General features: G+C 42.7%; 3 protein-coding genes and 1 pseudogene across 5 annotated transcripts; all 4 read left to right on the plus strand.

The window, feature by feature from the left end:
- The first annotated feature begins 326 nt into the window (after positions 1-326).
- LOC133910249 (putative calcium-binding protein CML19) lies at positions 327-961 on the plus strand. Its single transcript, XM_062352765.1, has one exon. The coding sequence runs from the start codon at positions 392-394 to the stop codon at positions 827-829; it is 438 nt and encodes a 145-aa protein (XP_062208749.1). The 5' UTR covers positions 327-391; the 3' UTR covers positions 830-961.
- A 1,586-nt stretch (positions 962-2,547) lies between these two features.
- On the plus strand, positions 2,548-3,252 carry LOC133908327 (putative calcium-binding protein CML19). The gene is made up of 2 exons (XM_062350315.1): positions 2,548-2,567; positions 2,697-3,252. The coding sequence occupies exons 1-2, from the start codon at positions 2,548-2,550 to the stop codon at positions 3,139-3,141; spliced, it is 465 nt and encodes a 154-aa protein (XP_062206299.1). The 3' UTR covers positions 3,142-3,252.
- Positions 3,253-4,084: 832 nt separating this feature from the next.
- Positions 4,085-9,093, plus strand: LOC133908328 (uncharacterized; annotated as a pseudogene).
- Positions 9,094-10,127: 1,034 nt separating this feature from the next.
- On the plus strand, positions 10,128-17,081 carry LOC133909624 (protein CLT1, chloroplastic-like). Of its 3 annotated transcripts, XM_062352134.1 has the most exons (10): positions 10,128-10,715; positions 11,668-11,813; positions 12,127-12,164; positions 12,260-12,375; positions 13,066-13,165; positions 13,255-13,290; positions 13,428-13,478; positions 13,562-13,685; positions 14,049-14,174; positions 16,300-17,081. In XM_062352134.1, the coding sequence occupies exons 1-10, from the start codon at positions 10,315-10,317 to the stop codon at positions 16,467-16,469; spliced, it is 1,308 nt and encodes a 435-aa protein (XP_062208118.1). In that variant the 5' UTR covers positions 10,128-10,314; the 3' UTR covers positions 16,470-17,081. The 3 variants fall into 3 exon arrangements, with proteins under 3 accessions (XP_062208118.1, XP_062208119.1, XP_062208120.1); XM_062352135.1 differs by lacking the exon at positions 13,066-13,165 and having other exon boundaries at positions 13,242-13,290; XM_062352136.1 differs by lacking the exons at positions 12,127-12,164; positions 13,066-13,165.
- Positions 17,082-22,787: the final 5,706 nt, after the last annotated feature.

Consider the following 22,787-nt stretch of genomic DNA (forward strand, 5'->3'; position numbering starts at 1 on the left):
GCAAGACTCTGTCATCGCCGGCTGCACAACAGTTATTATATGCGTGCCATACTGGAGACGTCAAACTCTTGCAATATACTGCAAATAATTTGTCAGCAGCAACTGACGAGGTCCCTTTCTGTTGCAGGCCGGAGCTCTTCTTGTATTAATTATTTATCGCAAAAAAGACCGAAACTACTAGCACTAAAAAAATATCATTGACACTATCAACTGACTCATTCCTGAGGCAATTGTGCATTGAATTCATCAACACAACACGCCCAGCCCATGCATGTTTGATTCCTGTATAAATGCATGTTCCATTGCAGTTGCAGACAGATCACGAAGGCAAAGTGCCCAATACTCATTAGCTGCCTGCCAAACGGTCTTTGAACTCTTCGCAAGATTAAAAATGGTGGCCGCCACAGCCGAGTTCAGCCGCGTGTTCTCTGCGTTCGACCGTGACGACGACGGCAAGATCTCGGCCGCCGAGCTGCGGTTCTGCGTGAAGGCCGCGCTTGGCGAGGACCTATCGGCCGAGGACGCCGAGGCTCTTGTGGCGTCGGCTGACACCGACGGCGACGGGGTACTGAGCCAAGAGGAGTTCCTGAAGCTGGTGCAGCTGGAAATGGAGGAGGAGGAGCGGTGCCGGGGACTGAAGGAGGCGTTCGGGATGTACGAGATGAAAGGCGAGGGGTGCATCACGCCGCTGAGCCTGAAGCGGATGCTGAGCAAGCTTGGCGCGCACCAGGAGATTGACGAGTGTCAGGCCATGATCTGCAGGTTTGATCTGAACGGAGATGGGGTGCTCAGCTTTGAGGAGTTCAAGATCATGATGCATGATGCATAGTAGTACGATGTATCACTGGCATGTTTGTTCAGTGTGCTAACTCAAATGTTCATTAGTTTGTGTAGTGGTATCGTGTATGCAAGAGGGGAAATTTACATGTATTGATGGATTTTTTCATATCTTTCTGCCAAAAAAAAAGGTGCATCATTGACTTACTCTGGTTGCTCTGGCAATAGAAGAACTTTTGATAGCTACAGGTGTATGACTACAGAGCATACTGGAGATGACGTAGCAAAGAAAAATATTGAATACTAACCATAGAGCTCAAACGAAAAACGAGACAACGACACAGTAATTTTGGTGCGGACCTGGATATCTGCATCGCAGAAAAAGAAAATCATACAAGTTCTATAGGGTTTTGCATCTCTACCGCACTATCAGAACAAAGTGAAAATGTATGTATAATCATCAGGATATATTCGGTTCATCTTTTTTAAAGATCAATAGGACACCTACATTTGGTCCCCCAGTTCCAACTTTATTGAAACTGAGTGTATACAAAGTTCAGCTCAAATATCTCAACAAGGTAGTCCAAAACTAACTTCGGAGAAAGAAACAGTCCAAGAGTTGCACAAACAATTACAAGTGCCACAAAAAAACACAAAGATATCTGATACTGTTGTAGGCCTCTAAATCACATCTTGGCAGGGCTCCTTCGGAATGCAGGATTGTAAAAACGCAAGAATTCTGTAGTAATTATTATTTGGATGAGTTGTAGGAAAAACGCAGGAATTGTTAGAAGAGAAATAGGGAGTGAATGGTAGGTAAATCTTCATGGTCAATCATTACTTTGCAGGTCAATTACTTATATATCGTTATTTTGCAGGTCAATCACAGGCTAATGACAAGCTTTACCTCGGGCATATGTGAAGCAGCGAGCAAAAATGAGGTCAGAGTGGATGTTGGATTTCCTGCGAAATTCCTTCAAAACCATAGGCTGTGAATAGTGTTCCTCTAAAAATGGATCGATGCGATCATGTAATCCAAAGACATGAACAGTACAAATTCCTAAGGAATGTCGAATCCTCCGTTTTTCCCTTGGAAACCCCGTATTCCAAAAGAGGCCTCAGTCTGGGCTCCTCCTTCAGCAGTTCAGCTGCAGGTGGGCTACCATGTAGTCTCCATATTGGCTACTCGATACGAGTATCACTTTCACCACTAAACTTGTCTAGTATTATACAGAACCATATTTTTTCGAAAGATAGTATTATACAGAACCATAAAGAATAACTGATGGTACTATGAAAAGCTGACCTGAGAGGTGTAGTCAGATCAGGTTTCACTGCCGGTTGGCAACCGTAACTAAAATAGCATCATTAAATTGTCTCAAGAAGACAAAAAAATAAGAACATATAAGAACTTGTTTTAAAAACTGCGAGGAAGCATGGAAGACTGAAATCATTCAGAGTTGTTGTGCCATTTAAAACAGAGTCCATTTTTGGCCAAGTGGACTACTTTGACTGTCAAAAAAGAGTCTGATTGTTTCATGCCTCTGTCAACATCAGCTTCAGCAAGTTCAGTCCTTGGATGAACTGATGATGCATTTCTCATCGTTCCGATCTCAATTGCAGAAACATCTAACTTACTAGGAGATAATAGTATCCGAATTCCCAATCTATCCACCGATAATCACGTACGTACGCAGGTGCTCAATCTTTTTTTTTTTTTTGACAAATTGGCAGGAGCGCAGCCTTTCAATTAGAAAAAAGAAAGCTTACATGATTGCAGCACTGAATAGGTATTAAGGCTTTGCAAGACATTAGTTGTATGCTTTTATTACAAGACGGAAAACATGACTATCGAAGAAAACATGACTAATCATTTGGTTGATCTCCTTGCAGCTGCGTCTTGTTCTCGGTTTGAGCAGGTGCTCAATCTCCTCCAGCGAATTCAGCGGCGCTTTCGCGTCCTTCGACCGCGACAGCGATGGCAAGATCTCGGCGGCCGAGCTCCGGCTCTGTATGAAGGCCACGCTCGGCGAAGATCTCTCGCCCGAGGATGCCGCGGCGCTCGTGTCGTCGGTCGACACCGACGGCGACGGGATGCTGAACGAAGAAGAGTTCCTGAAGCGGGTCGACGTGGATAGCATGGATGACAAGGAGGAGGAGAGGTGCGGGGGACTGGAGGAAGCGTTCGGGATGTACGAGATGAAAGGCGAAGGCTGCATCACGCTGCTGAGCCTGAAGCGGATGCTGAGCAAGCTCGCCGCGCACCAGGACGTCGACGAGTGCCAGGCCATGATCTGCAGGTTCGACCTCAACGGAGACGGGGTGCTCAGCTTCGACGAGTTGAAGACTATGATGCATCACTGAAAGTGTCCTCGGGCGTCGCGGTTGGTTGTCCGTCCTGTATACGTACGAGTTGTATTGGTTTGTTCGTTTCGTTTCTGGTGTTCTGCGCATTTCGTTCAGGACAGAACTGCACTTGTTGAGTTGTTGTACTACATGTTATTGTTCCGATTGTTAACTCCGCTAAATTATAAGTGAGATTTATGTTTCAAAAATATTAATGCCCACTATATTATCTACTTATGAAATAGTTTTACAAATTCAGCCCGATCCAATTCGTTACCAACGTTGTTGCCTCCGAGGCTGAAGTCTGAAGACTGCAGTAACAAACAGATGCAGTTGAAGGAATCAGGCAAGAGCAGCCAGGGGCTCGAATAGACTGACCGAAACGAACCCAACCACCAGCAAGGGCATTACTGTAATTGAGCAGGATAGCTGCCGTGTGGACCCGAGTGGTCAGCGGGTGTGTGGAACGGATAAGATAAATACTCTGTAACAGCTGTTGCTGTGTGTATAGATGAAGAAGAGAGCTCTCCCTTATCCTAATACCTTTGGACTCCTCTGATCCCAGCTCCAATTTGTCTGAATTCTATCTCCAATCTCTCGTAGTTCGTCGTGATTCCTGATTCCGCGGTTGTTTTTAACGCTGTGCTACCTCGGCTAGTCGAACTCCTACAGAATGGTTGGTAAGTGGAATTCGATTAGATTGTAGGTGTGCAATGGGCGCCGTCGACAGCACGGTCTCTTGCAATATTCTGATCCGTGGCCTTAGCTGCTGCATTGGAGATATCAAATGGGCATGGAACAAGACGACTGCTTTCCTAATGTGGGCACGTAGCTGGACACGATTGCATCTGGACACGGAGCTAGGGAATATCGTGTAGGCTGTGGCAAAGGTTGCCAGATTTCTGTTGCTGCCTTCTGACATTGCTTCCTGTAGAGGGTATCACTGTCCTACACACGGAACATGGCTAGCAGTCTGACAAATATATGTAACAGAAGTACTCTAAATCGCAGGGAGACCGATCAGCTTCGTGCATTTCAAGAATGGAACAAGATATACTCAAGCCAGGCAAGGTATGCTGAACTATTTTTGTCAGATTCATTCTTGTTTACATCGGAGCACCGATGAGTGCAAGTGCGTCTTTTTTTTTTATCGTCAAATCGCTAACACGGCCAATCATTCTCTTTCGAAATGTTTGTAATTCTTTTGAGCCTCAGAAGATAAATAGGCTGATGTGGAAAAGAGAGTTTCTGCTTGATGTGGCCTTCGCATTTCGATTCTATGTAATATAACACATGAATGGCAGTGTTGATGTTTGTTTTGATTTAACAGTTGGAGATCAGAGTCAGACCCATAAGGGTGACAAAGCTGAACCAAAAGGCCCAAAGCCTAGTGATGCAAAAAAGCTTATTCAGTTCATGGAGAATCACTATGAGGAGTTTGTTGCCCGTGTGCAATCCTTTGATGAGTTCTACCACGCCATTTTTGAACACATCGAGTAAGTTCGGTAGCCTACGTTCTCAACTACAACCAGCTGAAGAATTAAACATTGACACCATTTCTTAAGTTCGATTGCATTAATTGGTAGCGATCATTTTGAACAGTTGCTTATATTCCACTAAATATCACTTGTTTGTACTTAAAGCAACTTAGTATTCAATCTAATATCACCAGTTTTATTTAAGGATATCTTACATTAAGCTTGTTCCTCTTCAGAATGTTTTGCGAGGAACGTGGTCAGTTGCAGTACAAGATACCAGATAAAAGAAACCCTTTTGAAGGCATATAGCGTGAGTAGAAACCATCTCTTTGTAAGGTGCTTAAAGTAGAAGCCTTTGTTCGGCTGCGGGCGCATGGGCCGGCCTCAGCAGAAGAGGGCGCAGGAGCGGCACAATGGGCCGGTGGAGGCTGGCCGGGAGCCTCTGCCCAGGCAGGCGTTCGGCCCGGTGGTGGCTGGCGGGCGTCGTGGGCTGGTTCTGTTGGAAGAGGCCCAGGGGCGCATGGCGCCAGGAGAGAGACGGCCCAGACGAGCGGCCAGGCCACAGCCGCACGGCGAGCGTGCATGGGCCAGCTCGTGGCGCTGGCAGCCCGTGCGGCTGGAGGAGATGCAGGCTGGGCGCGCGCTCGCGTGGGCTGGCGTGCCCGGCAGGCGCAGTACGCGGTGCTCCACGGCCCATGCGCGGGCGGCTGGACAGGAATCAGCCCAGGCGAGGGCGAGCGCGTGGCCACACGAGCAGGCCGGGGAGCGGAGGCTGGCCCAGGCGCGTGTGTCCGGCCGGCTCGAGACTCACGGCTCCAGCACGGAGTGCCCAGGAGCGCGGCCGGCAAGGAACGGCCAGTCTCTGACGACGCCAGTTGCGGGAGTGCCCAGGCGCGGGTGCGGCCCGGGTGGAGCAGTCCTGGGAGCCGTGGTTTGAGTGGATGCACGTGCCGGTGAAGCGTGAGGCGGTTGGAGATGGGCTGGTGGAGACGGCGCATGAGGTTTCGTTTGGTCGGTGGAACCAAATTGAATGCGATGTGATTGTTTTGGATAGCATGCAAGTGAACGGAATGATTAGTGATATATGTAGATTGTTTGGTTAAGTGTATAGGATTGGTACGAGAATGTTTTGAGTGGTTGTATAGAATGAGATGATTTGATATAAATTATGTTTAGTTGGTTAAATGAGTTGATTCTGAATATGTTGTATAGGATAACAAAAATATATATAAATAAAGTATTATAAAAAATATTTATTTTTTCACCATATAAACTAGGATTGAAAATAATTTTAAATTAGTCTATCAAAAAAAATATTAGTGAATTTTTCTAGATTTTCAAGAATTTATTTAATGTACTAACAATTGTTAGAAGTTATAAAAGTAGTATTTTTTAGAGAATTTTAGTTTCAATTCTACGATGATTTTTTATGTGAATCCAATTAAAATATGTTGTATATAGATTATAAAACATGTATAAAAAGTTTATGATTTTTTTTAAAACAAAAGGCCACCGTTTTGATTTTTGAGCATTAGACGAACATGAAAAAAAAAAGTACTGTTCACACAGACGACTCGCGTTCGGCTGATTTGAGCTTACGAGTTCGTTTAGCATCACAAGCGAATATCCCGGAATTTGGAAGAGTTGATCCAACTCAAGGAACAAAACGGACGCACCCGCCGATGCTGGACCAGCTGGTCTAGGATGGGACTAGGAACCAAACACATGGTTAGTTGCGCCCAGAGGTGTTCGATCGTTGGTCAACGTACCGTAGTGCAATACGGATACTTTGGTGGTGATGTTGCAGTGGGTGGTAAAGATGAAGAAACTAGCAATTAATGATATAAGAGTATGGGGTTAGTTGTGGCTGTTGTATGTGGCATGTTAACCTGCGGTGCGAGCTGATATCTTTGTATTGGAGAGGGTTTGTGTGTTTCAGAGGATTGATTCAAGTTGCATATACGAGGTTTTTGAAGTGTGGATCGAAGGATGTGAAGATGTATCAAAGGTTGAATTAAAAGGGAGTAGAGATATTCTTTATTTGCAATTGGAGTAATCTAATTAGTTTGTGATTGTAGAAGGCTATGGTATAAGATGTCGGTAAATTGTAACATACATAGTCGGGTGAAGGAGCAATGCTAATGTGGTGATTTTTATATGTGACTCGGAAAACAACAGTAAAAATTTTAGTATCAAGAATGTATTCAATTATGAGCATAGATGGTAGATTCAGTTGGCTTTTTTATGTCAAATTCTCTTCATGAAATCTGGTGATTATGTTTTTACCTACTTACGCAACGATGCAAGCTACCGCGATGTTGGAGTAGATGTTATTAAAATCAATATCTATAATAGAGTTATGTACTTCAAAGAGTTAGACATATGTCAAGACTAAAGATGAATCTAATTTCGCTCAAAAAGACTATACTTTGACTAAATAGGAATCTGATTTCGCTCAAAAAGACTATGCTCATAGAAGAGAAATGTGCTCAGTTGCAGTGAAGTCATTGAGATGAAGTTACAGAATTACAGTGTCTTTAGAAGACGGTGAGTATGAGTAAAACTCATCACACAGCTCTCGTTGAGCAGCAAAGGCAACAGCTTAAGTCTGGTGTAAATGGAGGTTTGCTTATGACAGCTTTAAAGTGACAGATTATTTGATAAGATGGAGTTTGTTGAAAATATATCGAATAATTATATAAAGTTGGTTATATACATGACTTGTAGTTGTATTAATGTTACATAGTGGAGTTAGAGTAGGACTTTAGGTGAAATCTTAATATGACTCATGTAATTAGGTCTCCTCATAAATATGAGAGAATGATTGTTGTTTGTAACCATGACGATAGGTTTGCAGGGGTAGTAATTATGTCAGAACTTCAGGTCAGCAGCCGATGTTGCTAGTTTGGGGAGGCAACTGTAGTTATGCTCTGGTGATATAGATCTCGACTAAACCTCGTTAATAAATTTCGTGACTTTAGTCTCGTATGTGATCTAATGCATCATCTTGTATATCAATTTGTTGGTTTAGCTGATGTCTAATTTCTTAACAGTTTCGCTAGCACCATACCAGTTAACTGACTTTCTAAGAAATCCAGAGGAACAAAACAATTTTGACACAAACATGTCTTGAGTGCACATTTGTTCCATCCCGATTACTGCATGTATATCTATTGTTTGGTTTCATCCTTCGAAAAATAACCTGTAAATGCTGGAGAATAGAATGGGAGCCTGGGCTCCAAATACTCAAATAGAGTGCAACGCTGCAACAGCATAGAACGAGGTGGAATTTCGAAGGGGGTGGGACCCTCACTCCACCTGGCTCTTTTCCTCCACTGCAGAAATCATCACAAGTCGGAGGGCGAGCTGAAGAAAGAGAAGTTCGTCGCGATCAGCAAGGAGGTGATTGCTCATAACAAGAAGTGACATATAAGATGATTATGATATGAATTTTATTCGAATGATTAGTTTTTTAATTAATTATGTAATATTTTTTGGTTTTGTGTCTACTTCAATGTTTTTTAGTTTCGTAACTAATTTAATGTTTTTGTTTAGTTTTATAATATTTTTTTTGTTAGTTATGTAATATTTTTTGGTTTCGTTACTACTTCAATTTTTTCGTTTAATTGTACAATAATTTTCTGGTTAATGATACAATATTTTTCGATTTTTATAGCATATTTTGGAAATACATATGGCCGAAATAAAATTGATATTTTTTTAAGTTTAGAAAGTTAAAAGATAGGAGCGAGATTTTTCATATTTGAATACACAGATCGAACTGCACAGTATATGATAGGTTATTCAGTTAGATGTTCACTTTATGGTTTAAAGATATATTTGGGAACATTTGTGATCCAATAGGAGAAATTGTTCTCAGCTGAGGAAAGATAGAAACATAATTAAGTTATTTTATAGTTATGTGTACGGGAGTTATATCGATTTGCACGAGGAAGAGTTCTGAACAATTATTAGTAAAGACCCGTGCCATATAAAAAGGTGATGGCGGAGAAACATAATCAACTTCAATTTATCATAATCATTCTTCGTTCTCAGAGGTTAGTTTAATTTATCTAGCTACCTTCTTTATCGGTTAACTTGTAAATTGTTCGTGCATCTCCATATAAACTAGATACTATTTATTAATTAGCTTATAAATCAATCATATTCTACCAGGTAAGTGCAGCCATATATATCCTTTCGGTCTTCATCAATTAGAGGTATGCGTGCGGGTGTCCCAAACAAATTTTCCGCGTCAACAGTGATCAGGCCCAACAGTTCACCTTGGGCAAAGCGACCATAGAATGAATTTGCCATGTTCATGTTCGGTGCTTCGGCGTGCGCTCTTCTCGCGAAGCGGAAGAGAATCCTGCCGGGGTTGGGTTGGCAGTCGGACGACGTCGTGATTCCGCTGGCCACGTCCGGTTCCGCCGCCTATCTCATCAACACAGAGACAGGGACTGTGAACCATCATACGCTGTCTTTTTGTTAGAAGCAAGAAAGGAAAATTAGGAGGGAATCGGAGAAGCAAAAGTGGGAGCAGTAAGGACAAGATGACAAGAGTCCAAGACGCAGGCTGCACGATCGATCGGGGGGCCAGGAGATAGGGTCGTGTCGACTCGCTCGCTACTCCAGAAACGGGAACACCTCCCAACGCGTCGCGACAACAGAATAGCGAGGGATAGCGATGAGATGAGTAGGGTGCGGTGGCCGTGGCGGGCAACCGCGTCCCGTCCGCTGCTGTCCTCAGCCATGACCTCCTCCGCTCCCGATCTCCATCCGCCGCCTGCCATGTACCACCTCACACCTCAGGTCAACACCCGGGCCGCCGCTGCTTTTCCCTGAACCGTCGTCGGGCCCTGCGCTACCGGGGCCACAGCATGTGCGCTGCGTTATTTTTCGGCTATTCTGCTGGCACCATCCTGGGCCCCGGCAAAACAGGGACACGGCAGGTGGTGGGTAGAGCCTATGAATTACTAGTAGTGTGTGCCCTCTCACTCTCGATGCCGACCAAAAGATTCGCGGGCCAGCCCTCTCGATCTTCTCGCCCACAGTGCCGCTTTCTTCTTCTTTTCGAGAAAGAAACACCGTGAGGCCCAGGGGCGGATGAGATCCAGCTTTCTCCGAACACTGGTCTAGGTGCCAACCCAAAGTCTCTTCCGCTGAATTGAATAAAGCCTTTAGATTAAAAGAAAATCTTGGGAGAATCAAACTTGTGTTTGGCTGTTTAGCGGAGGCGGTGGTTCCTTGATCATATCCTAAGTATCATCTTGTCAAGTATAATTTTCTTTCAGTTATATATAACATGTTTATCAATATCAAGATGTCTATAGTGATTTCGTTAATATTTAAATTTTGTATCTTCGGATTTCAACAGATGTTATGTGAGTATGTACTTATGGTGATATAAATATATACATGTGTCTACAAGTTGTGCTTTGTAAAAAAAATCTTGAGAAACATAAAATTGGTCATCCCCACGTGTGTAAATAAATAGTCAAGGACTTGTGAGCAAATACAAAAACTGCCAAAATGCAAACGAAACAGTTTTCCTCCCTCCAAGAGCACACGGAACGCAAGCAGAGGCGAAGCAACACAACGCAACCGCGAATCTTCCCCCCTCTTCCACGATTCCACCGGCACTTATAAAAAAGCAGGACCAATTCTCCTACTCCACCCGAGCGAGCAACCAGTTTACTCCTAAATCTCGTCGATGGCGCCGCCGTCGCCCATCACGTGCCGCCCCTCCGCGGCGCGGCATCCGCTGCTACTCCGCGTCCCCACGGCGCGCGCCGCGACGCTGGGGCTGGGTCTCGGGCTGCCGAGGACGGAGGCTGTTGTTGCGCTGCGGGCGCACGTGCGGCGGATCGAGGCGGAGCCCTGGGCGTCAGCGTTGGTTGCGGTGAGCAGGAACAGGAGAGAGGAGGCAGTGAGGTGCGCGGCGGCGGGGGAGGTGACGGGGAGTACTGGGGTGGGGAGGAGTGCGGGCATGGAGGTGGCCCTGGCTGCCGCGGCCGTCGTGGCCATGGGCACGGGGAACCGCGTCCTCTACAAGCTAGCGCTCGTGCCGCTCCGCCAGTACCCCTTCTTCCTCGCGCAGTTCGCCACGTTCGGGTACTCCTCTTCTCGCTTAATTTGCTCCACCATTGATCGATCGTCGATGCTTTGCCTTGTGTTACTCCTACTTGTTGCTGTGTCCGATCGGATCGAGCAGAGTCGCAAGGACTTCGAAGTTTGAACAACAGAGATTCGTCTCCATCAAGCCGTGCGGTGTCGTGAATCATTTCTGGTTGGGGTCCCACGTGTCTGAGGGAATAACTGGGCGAGATTTTTTGTTGTTATATCTGGATGCTGTACGAAATTGTCCTGTTTTTTTTTTCTGGTGCATGACTGAGCTGATGAACTGGCGTCAATAAAAAATGGCTCATATTTTCGGAAATAAGCTATCGTGATCCAGTTGTCACGCCCTTAAAATCGTAATGCAACATTAAGTAGTAGCATGCATCAGTAATTTGGTTTCAAAAGAACATACATCAGTAATCGTACTGTCACACTCGCAGAGGGCATTGCACTTTGAGCTAGATAAAATGGCTTTAGCTTTTAGAACTCTGAGTGTATGCTTTCTTTTGTTTAGCTTATCATGCACGAGTGAACTTCTGTGGATGTCATTCGATATTAGTCATATTGCTGTTTCTGTTAAAACTGATCGATATACGGTGCAGAAGTGTGCATCAACTTGGCACTGTTTTTATTGATATATGCTGAGGAATCAATAATTGTTCTAAAATTCCTTGAACATTGTTGAATAAGTTCTGTTTTATAATGTTTGAGGTTGTTGCTCTGCCATTACAAAGGATCTATAATATCAAATGACATAATATTAGGTTGTTTGATGACTTGTTTAAGTGTTATTGTGCAACTGTCATTTCATTCATCTTTTTAACCTTTGCTTAGCGAGACTACATACTCCATAAATTTGTTTGAAATGTTATCTTTCTATGAAGTATGCTTGAAGCATTTCTGAGACACTGATAATATGTTGTTAATCTTTTATTTTTTTTTACAGCTATGTAGTTGTCTATTTCTCGATCCTGTATCTTCGTTATCAAGCTGGTATTGTCACCGATGAGATGCTGTCTCTACCACAGAAACCTTTTCTAGTTGTAGGACTCTTGGAGGCCTTTGCAGCAGCATCAGGGATGGCTGCTGGAGGTAATTTGCTCTAACCAAATTCAACCTATTATTCTGAATCGGTAAAAATTGAAGCAAAAACACCCACTTACCAATGACAGATATCTCGTTGCTGTTATAGATTTTTTAATAACATCTGCCACTCACGTGCATAAATGACTCAGTAAACTGTTCTAGACTTCTAGTCACTTTCAGCTTCACACCTGTACATATTCTTCTGTACTGATGCTATTGAGTTTGGCTTGATAGTTCATTCGTAGAAGTAAATGTACTTGATATTTAATACGTGAAGCTTGCCCTCACAGTGTTATTTGTTTTGCTTTTGTTGGAGTAGCTGTTCTTTCTGGGGCTTCAATACCGATACTGTCACAGGTTATGAACACTATCAGTATTATATGACTATCTCGAGTCTTGACTTAATCACATTTAAGCACATGTCTATAATTGCTTCGTTTATTTCCCTGCAGACTTATCTTGTTTGGCAGCTTCTTCTATCTGCTATCTTTTTGAAGAGGCGCTACAGAATCAACGAGATAACTGGATGCTTTCTAGTGGCTGTCGGTGTCATAATAACTGTAGCAAGGTAAGTAATCTCTAAGTTTATTGTAGGTTTCTAAGCACCTAATGAAGCCGCTGAACACCTTTTTACAGCTGTAATCCATGGAGTTGTGTTCTTTCCGATAATGACGTCTTAAATGACACTTGAACAAATCTTATTGTTAAATCTAGTAGACAAGAAACCTCGAGTATTGGGATATGGAATTTTATTAGTATTTGGGAATGTGCACAATATACTCCAGAAATCCTCAATATAGCTCACAGTGGTACATGTACAGGCATCCTGGGGAGTATGTGTTAGAGTACTAATGTATTTCATTAATCGCTGCTGCTGGAAAAGACACTCTACTTGCAGCTAAAAAATGTGCATGGTTTACAAAAATGTTTCACCCGTGGTTCCTAAGCATGGAGGATTTGATACTATGTTTCAGCATAGTATCATCTTTGACATATTGAACTTTATATTGCAATAGAGTAAGAGACGACATCATTTGAGGTTAAGGAACTGTTATACACCTGCTTGGAGGATTTGATACCATGTTTCTGTCATTGCAATAGGGTGAGAAACAATAGCATTCGTGGTTAACTGTTTTACACTCCCTGAGCAAACTGTGTCGAAGTTATAATGTCAAACCGGAAGGCTTGCTTTTGATTAAGATATTTGTTGCCTTGATGTGAAAAAGAAATAACACGAATCTTACTTTGGCATGTGTAGTGGATCTGGTACCGGTGCTTCATTAAAAAGTACCGGAATTTTATGGCCACTACTAATGATAATATCATTCTTTCTCCAAGCTGCTGATACTGTATTGAAGGTAGCAAATATATTTTAATCAAGCAAATTACTGATTCCTGTGCTTCTCTGACCAGTTTTACCTGATCCAACTGAAGTCTATTGTTGCAGGAAATTATATTTATAGACGCTGCTAAGAAACTGAAGGTACCGACTTCCTCCCGTGATCATCATTTTTCACCACAATATGTAGAGCTATCATTAGCTAAATGATAATAACCATTCTTCCCCAATTTTGTCTGTTGGATTCTTTTCTCATTCCAGTACTTTTCTTTTGTTTCTAGGGTGGCTCAGTTGATCTTTTTGTTGTCAACTCGTATGGCTCTGCTTATCAAGTACGAATATAATCCTACTGTCTACTAATTTGCATGCAGTATATGGCAGCAACCCATCATAATTAGTAAAATTTCCATTTCAGGCTCTTTTTATGTGTCTCTTGCTGCCTTTCCTGTCAAAATTATGGGGAGTTCCATTCCATCTACTGCCAACATACATCAAAGATGGTGCAGCTTGCTTCCTAAACATGGGATCACTATCTTCTGGTATTTTGCTGCCTAACTATCTTTTACATCATGGCACCTCTTCAGGTTTAAATAATTACTGATGATTTGTTACCATATACATTCAATTCCTGAAGTTTCTACCCATTCTATTTGTGCTTAACTAGTCTCATTTGCCTCTTTGAGTTGAACTTTATAAGCATGTGAAATTTCATAGTTGTAGTTACAGTATGTCTTAAACCTTGGATTCATAATAGCAATGTTTGGTAAGATACTTCTTCACTAGTAATTTGACACATTTTTAATTTAAAGAACACATCAACATTGGATTGGTTTCTTCCTGTCAAAGAAATCATGTAAGCATGCTGAACTAGCATCTTCTTGTTAAACCTCCGAACTGTGCAGGTTGTGAAGGGGCACCACTACTTCCACTACTATTTGTGTTGGTCAATATGGGATTCAATATATCATTACTACACCTACTAAAGATCTCTTCGGCAGTTGTATCTTCCCTGGCCTCTACATTCTCAGGTTTACATACTTTCTTGAATGCACCATCTTATTTTTACTGGTGAATAGCACATATAAGATTTTGATTTCCTTTGTACTTCACCTTCTGTCATTTTTAAGACAAAGTGCCACATCTAAACGTTTTCAAGAAAGGTAGGGTGTTCAGTTTCAAACTCAGATCAAGTGTAAATCATTCGTATATCCAGTTGATATAGGCGCAATAGAGCATGAGATCAAGTTAAGGAGATAGGTTACCTATTTAATTAGGAGATAAGTTTGGTAATTTAGGATTTGATTTGTTTAGAGATAGAATCAGCTAGGAGATAGAGTTGGATTCGGTTTAATGGTTAGTTGGACTAGGATTGTGACTCTTTAGTCGGCCGGCTATATATAGTTGGCAATAGCTGTGTATTAGGGCAAGCAAAAAAATAATCAAAGTAAAGATTAGAGCCTAATAATCAGGGCGATCTACTTATCCCAGTTGCCATCCTTAATACAGTGTTGATTGATTTAAAACAGTTCTACTACTGATTTAAAACTGCTGTACACAGTTTATGAATATCATCTAACCTTTAAGTTGTGAAACTGCATTATGACCACACAAAAGCTGAGATTTGGTTTTCACATCTTGTTTTCCAGTAAGTCCTAACTGACAAACCGCTTCTTTAGTGAGATTCAACATTAAGCTATATGCCCTCTTTATTGAGAAAAACCTGGGTGCAGTGCTTATGTGCTATGCAGAATGTAGTGTGGATAGCAAGATGTAACAGAGTTACTTATTCTCATACTTAATCTAATATTTTGATCTGTTTGGTTACGATCTCAAATATTTTAGATATTATCGGTAAATGGAACTAGGGAGCCATCTTTTATTGAATAACAAGGTTTTCGTTTTTATCAGAATGCTAAATTGTCATCTATTACATGCATGGTATTCCTCATGTGCATTAGTCATATAGACCATTGTTGTTTAGATAAATAGTTTGATGCAACCCTTATCAGGGTATGACGGTTTGTCCAAAGCATCAGGATTTTGGATGAAATAAATAAGTAGCAATTAGCCACAACATAACAAATTATACTGGGTGTTACAATGCAGAGTTGTAACATTTATATCCCCAAGGAAGAAAATTACGTTTGGTCTGTTGACATTGCTGTTGTGGTCCAGTATGGCAATTATAACCAGAAAGGACAACAATATGGATGATAGGACTTCATATCTCCGTTCTTTCTTTATCACCATTTTGTAACTTTCTATCTTTTGAGGTGTAGGTTAGTTGGTTGGAACTTGACCATGAGGATATTGCAGACTGTAGGCTCTTTACCAAAATGATGACTTAGGGAGAAGATCGAAGTATTGAGCCAGGAAGTAAATCCTATTGAAGTCGCTAATGAATGTTCCCTACTTGGCTTCTATATGTTTAACTATCATAGCTTTCTAGAGCATAAGCCTAGGAAGGGAGAAAAGAAACGTGTGCTGGCTGCTTGGAATTGAATCCTTCAATCCGGACTGTGGAAAGAACTGACGGCTATGTTTTCTAGTCCTTTTATCCCGCATAACTGAGTTGCATCATGCCAATTTAAAACTAAGTTTACTTATATCATCAAGGAGGGAAAATACGGGAAGCAAACACAAATATTCTTCTTTAACTTTTTTTTCCTACATCATGATCTACAAATTGGTTCCTGCATAATGATTGTGAGCCTTCTCCTCGGCCATTTTCCTAGTGCAACTCTCATTGATAGCTACTTCCTGTCTATCTTCAGGCGTATAAGAGGCTTGCTGAACTTGTGCACGTGTTAGTGGTTTTGGAAAACTGTGTGCTCCTTTAGCACAAAGACTAACCTACAGACTAACCTGTGTCAGCAAACCATAGGCCTGCTTTTTCCTCTATTACCAATTGCAAATAGTTTAGGGTTTTCGTCATTGTTTGGTATCTCCTGTTCACGCCACCAGCTGCCGTGGCTGAATCGCTTGTAGGAATAAAGTGAATTTTTTTTTTAACCTTCACAGTTCACAGGCTGAGCAAGAGCACAATTTATACTCATTTTCTTATTATTCTCGTTGCTACCGTGTACAAGAAGACTGCAAGTAAATGGTAGCTTGCCATGTGAACTGATCATTAATGATGGTTTTCTCGTGCAGTTCCGCTGTCCATCTACGCTTTCACCTTACCACTGCCTTACATCGGTGTGGCATCATCTCTCCCACCTGGCTTTGTTGCTGGTGCAGCGGTACTCACTGCCGGCTTACTAGTGTACAGCCTCCCACAGGGACAACATTCTGGAAATTCTTTCCGCAACAGGAATGACTAGTTAGCAATAGTATTCTTTTCTTTATTGATCTACCACCATTTACTATGGTGCTTGATCTGGGCTTGAAAGGTAGAACAGAAGTTCTCCTGAATCCCATCTGACTGTTGTATTTTGTATGGTACATATCATATATACCCAATAAAAGCGGGGAAATGGCACACGGATAGGTAATAAATCTTTAGAGCAGGAAGTACCTGGCAATCAGACATTGTTGAATGAATGTCGGAGATGGGCATGCACCGTTGTGTGAGGCGGGAAGAGAATCAGGGAGAAGAGCAAGAGGAGCATCACCACAGGGACAAAGAGAAGGAATGGCGGCGGCGGCGGAAGCGGTGGCAGCACCAATGGCAACCACAGGAGAATCATCGCCGCCGCCAGCATCATCATCAGGACACCCTTGTTCATCGTCGTCTCCAGCCTGCAGTGTGAAGGAACTTCTGCCCCTCCTCCAATGGCTAACTGGATCCAGCCTTAGATGTCCATGCTTTTTGTGAGGAAGTGTTGTATGTCTTGAGACAATGTTGTATGATTATATCCAGTGAAACTGGAAAAATGGCAAGCTATATATGGCCAGCGTGAAGTAGCAGGGCCAGATGGGGTGTTATATTTGAATCATGCGTGTTCGTGTGACTTGGCATTTTCGATTTGTTGTTGCTTCCGGTTCCAGTACAAAGACTGCACTGACTGGTCAGGGGACCCTTCCTTCTGATAGGTCGAGGAGTCGGGTGGGCCCCCAGGGCTGCTGCCGGAAGGTCCCACTCGGTGGTCCAGACTCCAGAGGTGGGGCAGGGCTACCTGCTGCTGGCGGATTTCCAAAACCACCGGATTCTGGGTGGCTCTGATAGTCTGATTACGTGTTGACGATAGGGTCGTTCCTTCGGTTGATTCGGTTCGACAAATTTAGTATTTCAATATAATACAGTATTGTTACTTCGGTTAATATAGTATTTTATAAAATTACGGTTTGGGATCGGTACCATTTTGGTTCGGAGTCGTTAAATACCATTCTTATCAATTTTGATACCACTTGAGAATAAGAAGACGTATGCACCAATGCCGCACATAAACACTTTTCATCAAATATCACTATATCAGCGTTTAGCAATTCCGGTTTTGTTCTGTTCAAGTGTTTAGTCGTTCAAGTAGTTCAGTTTAGGCAGCACAACATTTAGGTAGTTCTGTAACTCCTGTTCAACCATATCCAAGTATCCAATAGTAATATAATACATCCCACATCAGGCGATATGCAAACGGGCATAAGCAATTCAGCAATAGGGTAGCAATCATTATCGGCATTGAACAAGATAGCAGTTCAGCATAGCTCCACAGGGCTCAATAGTACAACACATTTTAGATTTAAGAAACAAATCCATCAATTTAATCCTTTGTGCTAGCAGCCTAGCATGCATTCCAATTCAAAGAAAAAAAAGAGCTAGCTTTCACGGGCTCAATGGCTCATGCCTCATGGCGTGTCGTCACCTACTCTGCTCAGTACTCACCTTGCACTTGCAAGTTTCAATCAGCAATTGGGGATGACGGGGAGGCAATTGGGCAAAGCGGCAATCAACAATCTCGGCCTCGGCAGGAGGCATTGTAGATCCGCAGAGCGCTGGTCTGCTAGAGCAATGGAGCGACGGGTGAGGGGCAACACCGCAACGGCAGCAACGTCTAGGCCTCTAGGGAGTGGAGTCAGGGGGCGTCGGAGCGGGGCGACGCTGCAGCGGCTAGCGGGTGACGATGTGCAACACAATGAGGTGGGTGATGGCGATGGCGTCTGAGGCATTTTGATTTGTGATTTCTAAGGCATGATGCTACCTGCTAGTGCTAGCTAGGTTAGATTGTTAGAAGATGGGCTTGATTGAATGCTTGATGCATTTGAGAATTGAGCCCAAGTGCCCAACGCGGGACCCAGACATGCCAATGGTCCAACAGACCGAGAGGGCAAGACCAACAGTCAACAGAGAAAATCGATTCCTTCAGTTCATTCGGTTTTTAGCCTGTTTATACTAGAAAAAACAAACCCTAGAAAACTAGAGTTATTATCTACCTAACCGAAAACCGGTCAAACCGAGTTGACCGGTTCGTTTCAACATTTTTTTTGGTTCAAATGTGCACAGCCCTAGTTGAGATATCCCACAAAGTCGATTTCTCCTATTCACCGTTCCAGATTTATGTTTTCTATATGATGTGTTACCAGAGCGTGCTGACTTCAGTTGCTTATCTATTCTGAGAAGGAATTACGCATTGTAAGATTTTAATCTTGGCTTTCCACCCTCGTTTATCTTGGCTGCTGAAGAAGTACTAACAAAGTGATGCACTGTAGAGTTCTAGGAAGTAGAGTACAATTACCTTTTGTTTTTTTAGAGTTCTAGGAACAAAGCCCCATTCCAGCATTGTATAGCAAAAAAAGACCAATTCAACCATTTACAGTACTGGGTCATTACAATCTATCCAAGCGATTTAAAGCCAAGCCTCAACTGGCACCAAAACTACAAGAAATAGAACAATAGAAAATATATTGAATTCTCCACAACAGCTTCATGGCTTGAGCACGGTCTCAGCATCAAGGGCTGAAAAATCAGTGAACTTGCATATAATTAGTGTGTTTTAGTGATTAACGATAACATAGTTAATAATACTAACTTTGTTTTATATATATAAGATTTAGTCTTATGGATGCTATGTGATGTGCTTGGGTATCAAACACTTTAAAGGAGTTGCAATTCAAGGTTGAAGAAGAGCTACATGAAGATATAAGGACTATTATTTGAACAAGTAATCATGGTGTTGAGAGCATCATTTGTGTAGATATATTTATTTTCTTTGACCGTTCTTAAAAAAGAGGTTTATGTTCAGTAGCTTGATTTAGTGTCTTTAGGTTAATTATCTAGTACCAATACACACTAGGCTTAGCTAGTCCTAATACACCAGAGGAAGACATAAGACATTAAGGAAGAAAAGATATCAAAACCGGAGCAAAGTCCCTATCGCATGACACTCACGGAATGATCCAATGTAAACACCAAAAGGTTCATCAGAAGTTCTGGTGTGCACTGGAAGGTTAAACCAGAACAAGTTGTTTCCAGAGAGGGGTGAAGTGAAGAAGTCCATATGCCAACACTCATTGGACGATCCGTTGTTCTCACCGGATGATGAACATTACACTCATTGGATGTTTCGATGAGCACAACGGAGAATTTACTGGAAGGTTTATGCGAAGATATCGCTCGGTTTGGAGTTAGTGAGATACACTCACCGAATGTTCCAGTGAAGGAGATTGAAGACCATTGGATGATCCGATGATATGACAGTGGACTCCAACGGCTAGTTTTTGTTGCACTAACTAGATGTTCTGGTGCTAAGAAAAATATGCTCATTGGATCATCCCATATTCACAGTTTTCTAGGTTCGAAAGGCAATAACTTGTTTTGGGAGTTGGGACTACGAATACCCTCCCCCACTTGGCCATTTGATGCTGCTAGAGCTCATGGAACATACACTTGAGATGAGTTCTTGCCACCAAAGTTGAACATATTGAAGACCAAGGCAAGTAGCACAAGATTAATGACTTGATTATTGCTAGTTTAGATCAAATGTGCATCTAGCTAGGTGATTAGCTTAGGGTTGGATCAAGTGAGTGATTCACACTTGTTACTCTTAGTGCTAGCTGGTACCTAGATGGCTGGGTGGAGTTCTTGTCTTGCGAGACCCTGCAAGAAGGTTGTAAAGCGGCTGCAAGCTTTGTGAGCGGGAGAAGTAGCCCGTGTTGGAGTGACGAAGCACTACCATAGTGAAGATGGTGGTGAGCATCTAGAAGAGGCCTAGTAGGAGACCCATTTACGAGTGGGTTGCTCTAACGGCTATCTACGGAGTTATTCGATCGAGGAGTTTGGCCCTTGTGAGGGGCTCCCATATAGACTAGGGGTGGACGGAAATTCACCGATATCACACGAAAAAGTCGTCACGCCGAGTGTTGGTATTGTCTCTCTTCTTTACATTTCGTACTTATTTTTTACACTTACTGTTCTGTATTTATCTTTCTTAGAATTTCCATGTGTATCTGATATAATTAGTTACTAGAGTGCAAAACTTTGCTAAGGTAGAGTAAAAATAAACGCTAGCTAAATCTAGAGTACATTTATATAGATATTAAAATAGGTTATCTTATTATTTTGAGCATTTAGTTTAAGTGATCTTAGTTCACCCATCCTCTTATAATATCATAGATACTTGCAGCAGCATCAAGTTTCCTGTGCACGGCTGAGTCTTTATGTCCTGGATGCCATTTGCTCCAAACCGTGAAGTAATAGGTGCAGCTCCTCCACATTGTGCATAGGCACAAAAGTACCCAATTCTTGAGCATAGGAGTCATATCACCCGACACCAAACTAGAGATATATTCCTGCAGGAACCATTCTGAAAACATAAATGATTGCTTAGTTTCCACATCCCCATAAGGCTGCACAACTAATCATATTCACTAAAGCATGCTTCTTATATTACTGATCCACAATTGAGCTACTGAAATAAAACTGTCACCCATTGACTAAGCACAGAAGTTTTAGTCAATAGGTTTGTTAGCCGTTAGACCATCTCCAACGGTTTCCCTTCAGGAGTCAGAATCCCTTCACGACGGGATTTTCGTTCCCTTCAGCGCTCCAACGGTTTCCCTTCACGGTTCCCGTCACGACAGGATTTCCAGGGTCATTCCCTTCAGAACGGGATTCTCTCTCTGTTCCCTTCGCAATTCCCCTCGAGGGGAAGCTGTTGGAGATGAGCGGAAATAAAGGGAATGAGAACGGGGAAGGGAATGAGGAAGGGAACGAAATGAAAGGAATATGGTTGAAGATGGTCTTAGATTAACCGTAATATTATCCTATGCATGCGTAGGAGCCAGTGGGTCTCATGTCGGACTGCAAACAGCTACAGCTACAGCTACAGACAGGCCTGGCGAGGTTGCCATTATTGGGCCGCCAGTAGCCCCTGTACGAGGTACGACGACGCCAACCCAGCCCTTAGGAGCTGGAGCAGCCATGTTCGGTGCACCCGGCGCAAAAGCCCCACGACACGTCCCCAGAAAGCAGAGGCAAGTTGGCAAGAGGGGCACCAAACTGGCAGTCTGCAGACTGAACGTGCGTGTCGGAGTCTTTGGCGACACGCGCGCGGGGCGGAGGGGGTGGGGGCGGCCACTTGGCGAGGCGTGTGCAGCGGTCGCTCCAGGGACGCGACAGACATAATAATGAAGTTACGAGCTTTGCGGTCGTGACTTATTGAGTAGCACAGCGGTTCGTTGGGTCTTATTTAGTGTAGGTCGTGAGTTTGAGTTTCTTCATATATGAAGTTAAAATAAATTTTTTCACTCTACGATATTAGCAGTGAAAGTGGTTTAAGTGACGGTGAATATGTTCACTCTACGATATTAGCAGTGAAAGTGACTTAAGTGACGGTGAATATGGACCGACAGTGAAAGTAGTTTCACTGCTGGTACTTCTTTTGAGCTGATAGTATTGAGTCGACAATGAAAGTCCTCCCTATAAAATGGCTCAATGCTCTGCACTCTTTGACACTTTAAATTTTTTTCCCCTTCTTATGCCCTCTACCCAAACGGCTCTTGACATCGAGGAGCCCACGCCGCCGAAGAACCATAAGCTAGCACCGATGAGCCCGTGCCTATTGTCTCTATCCTCCTCAATAGTGTCGTCCTCCTCCCATTCCCGTCCTCCTCGATATCCAGTCCACGAAACCCGTCGCTCAGACCCTTACCGTCTTGCAGGTACCGACCGTTCTGAACCTCATACTGACTTTCTTACCTCACCTCCTTGTCTCCTAGCTATTGTAATGGAGGCAAGTGACATATAATCCTTAGTTGAAATTCAGGCATTATTTTTTTTAGAAAATGATGAAAGGAGATAATTATCTCCATAATCAGATGGAAATGCTGCTAGGTTTTCAGATTTTACATTAATATTGAGTTGTTATACACCGTTTTTAGGTAAATGCTCTCTACGAAGAAGCAAATATTTCTTTTGAAATACAATAAAATAGTAGCAAGCTAACAGATAGTTCGATTGCTTTGTCTTAATGATTAATGATTCGCCCTTCATTATGATTATGGTGTACATATGGAGGTTTATCAGTGTATTCCATGGGACCTAGGTCGACTTTCTCTTCGAAAGGAGCTAGCGCGTTGAATTGATTATAGTCTTCCTCACCAACAACATTCTTCACTCCGATAATCATTCTTTTTCTTTAAAAAACCACGTGGTGCTCCTTCGTATTAGCCAGCTCCGGGTCCTTTACATAGAAGACTTGCATAAC

The sequence above is a fragment of the Phragmites australis genome, chromosome 2 (genome assembly GCF_958298935.1).
Source record: "Phragmites australis chromosome 2, lpPhrAust1.1, whole genome shotgun sequence".
In the NCBI taxonomy this organism is placed as follows: Eukaryota; Viridiplantae; Streptophyta; class Magnoliopsida; order Poales; family Poaceae; genus Phragmites; species Phragmites australis.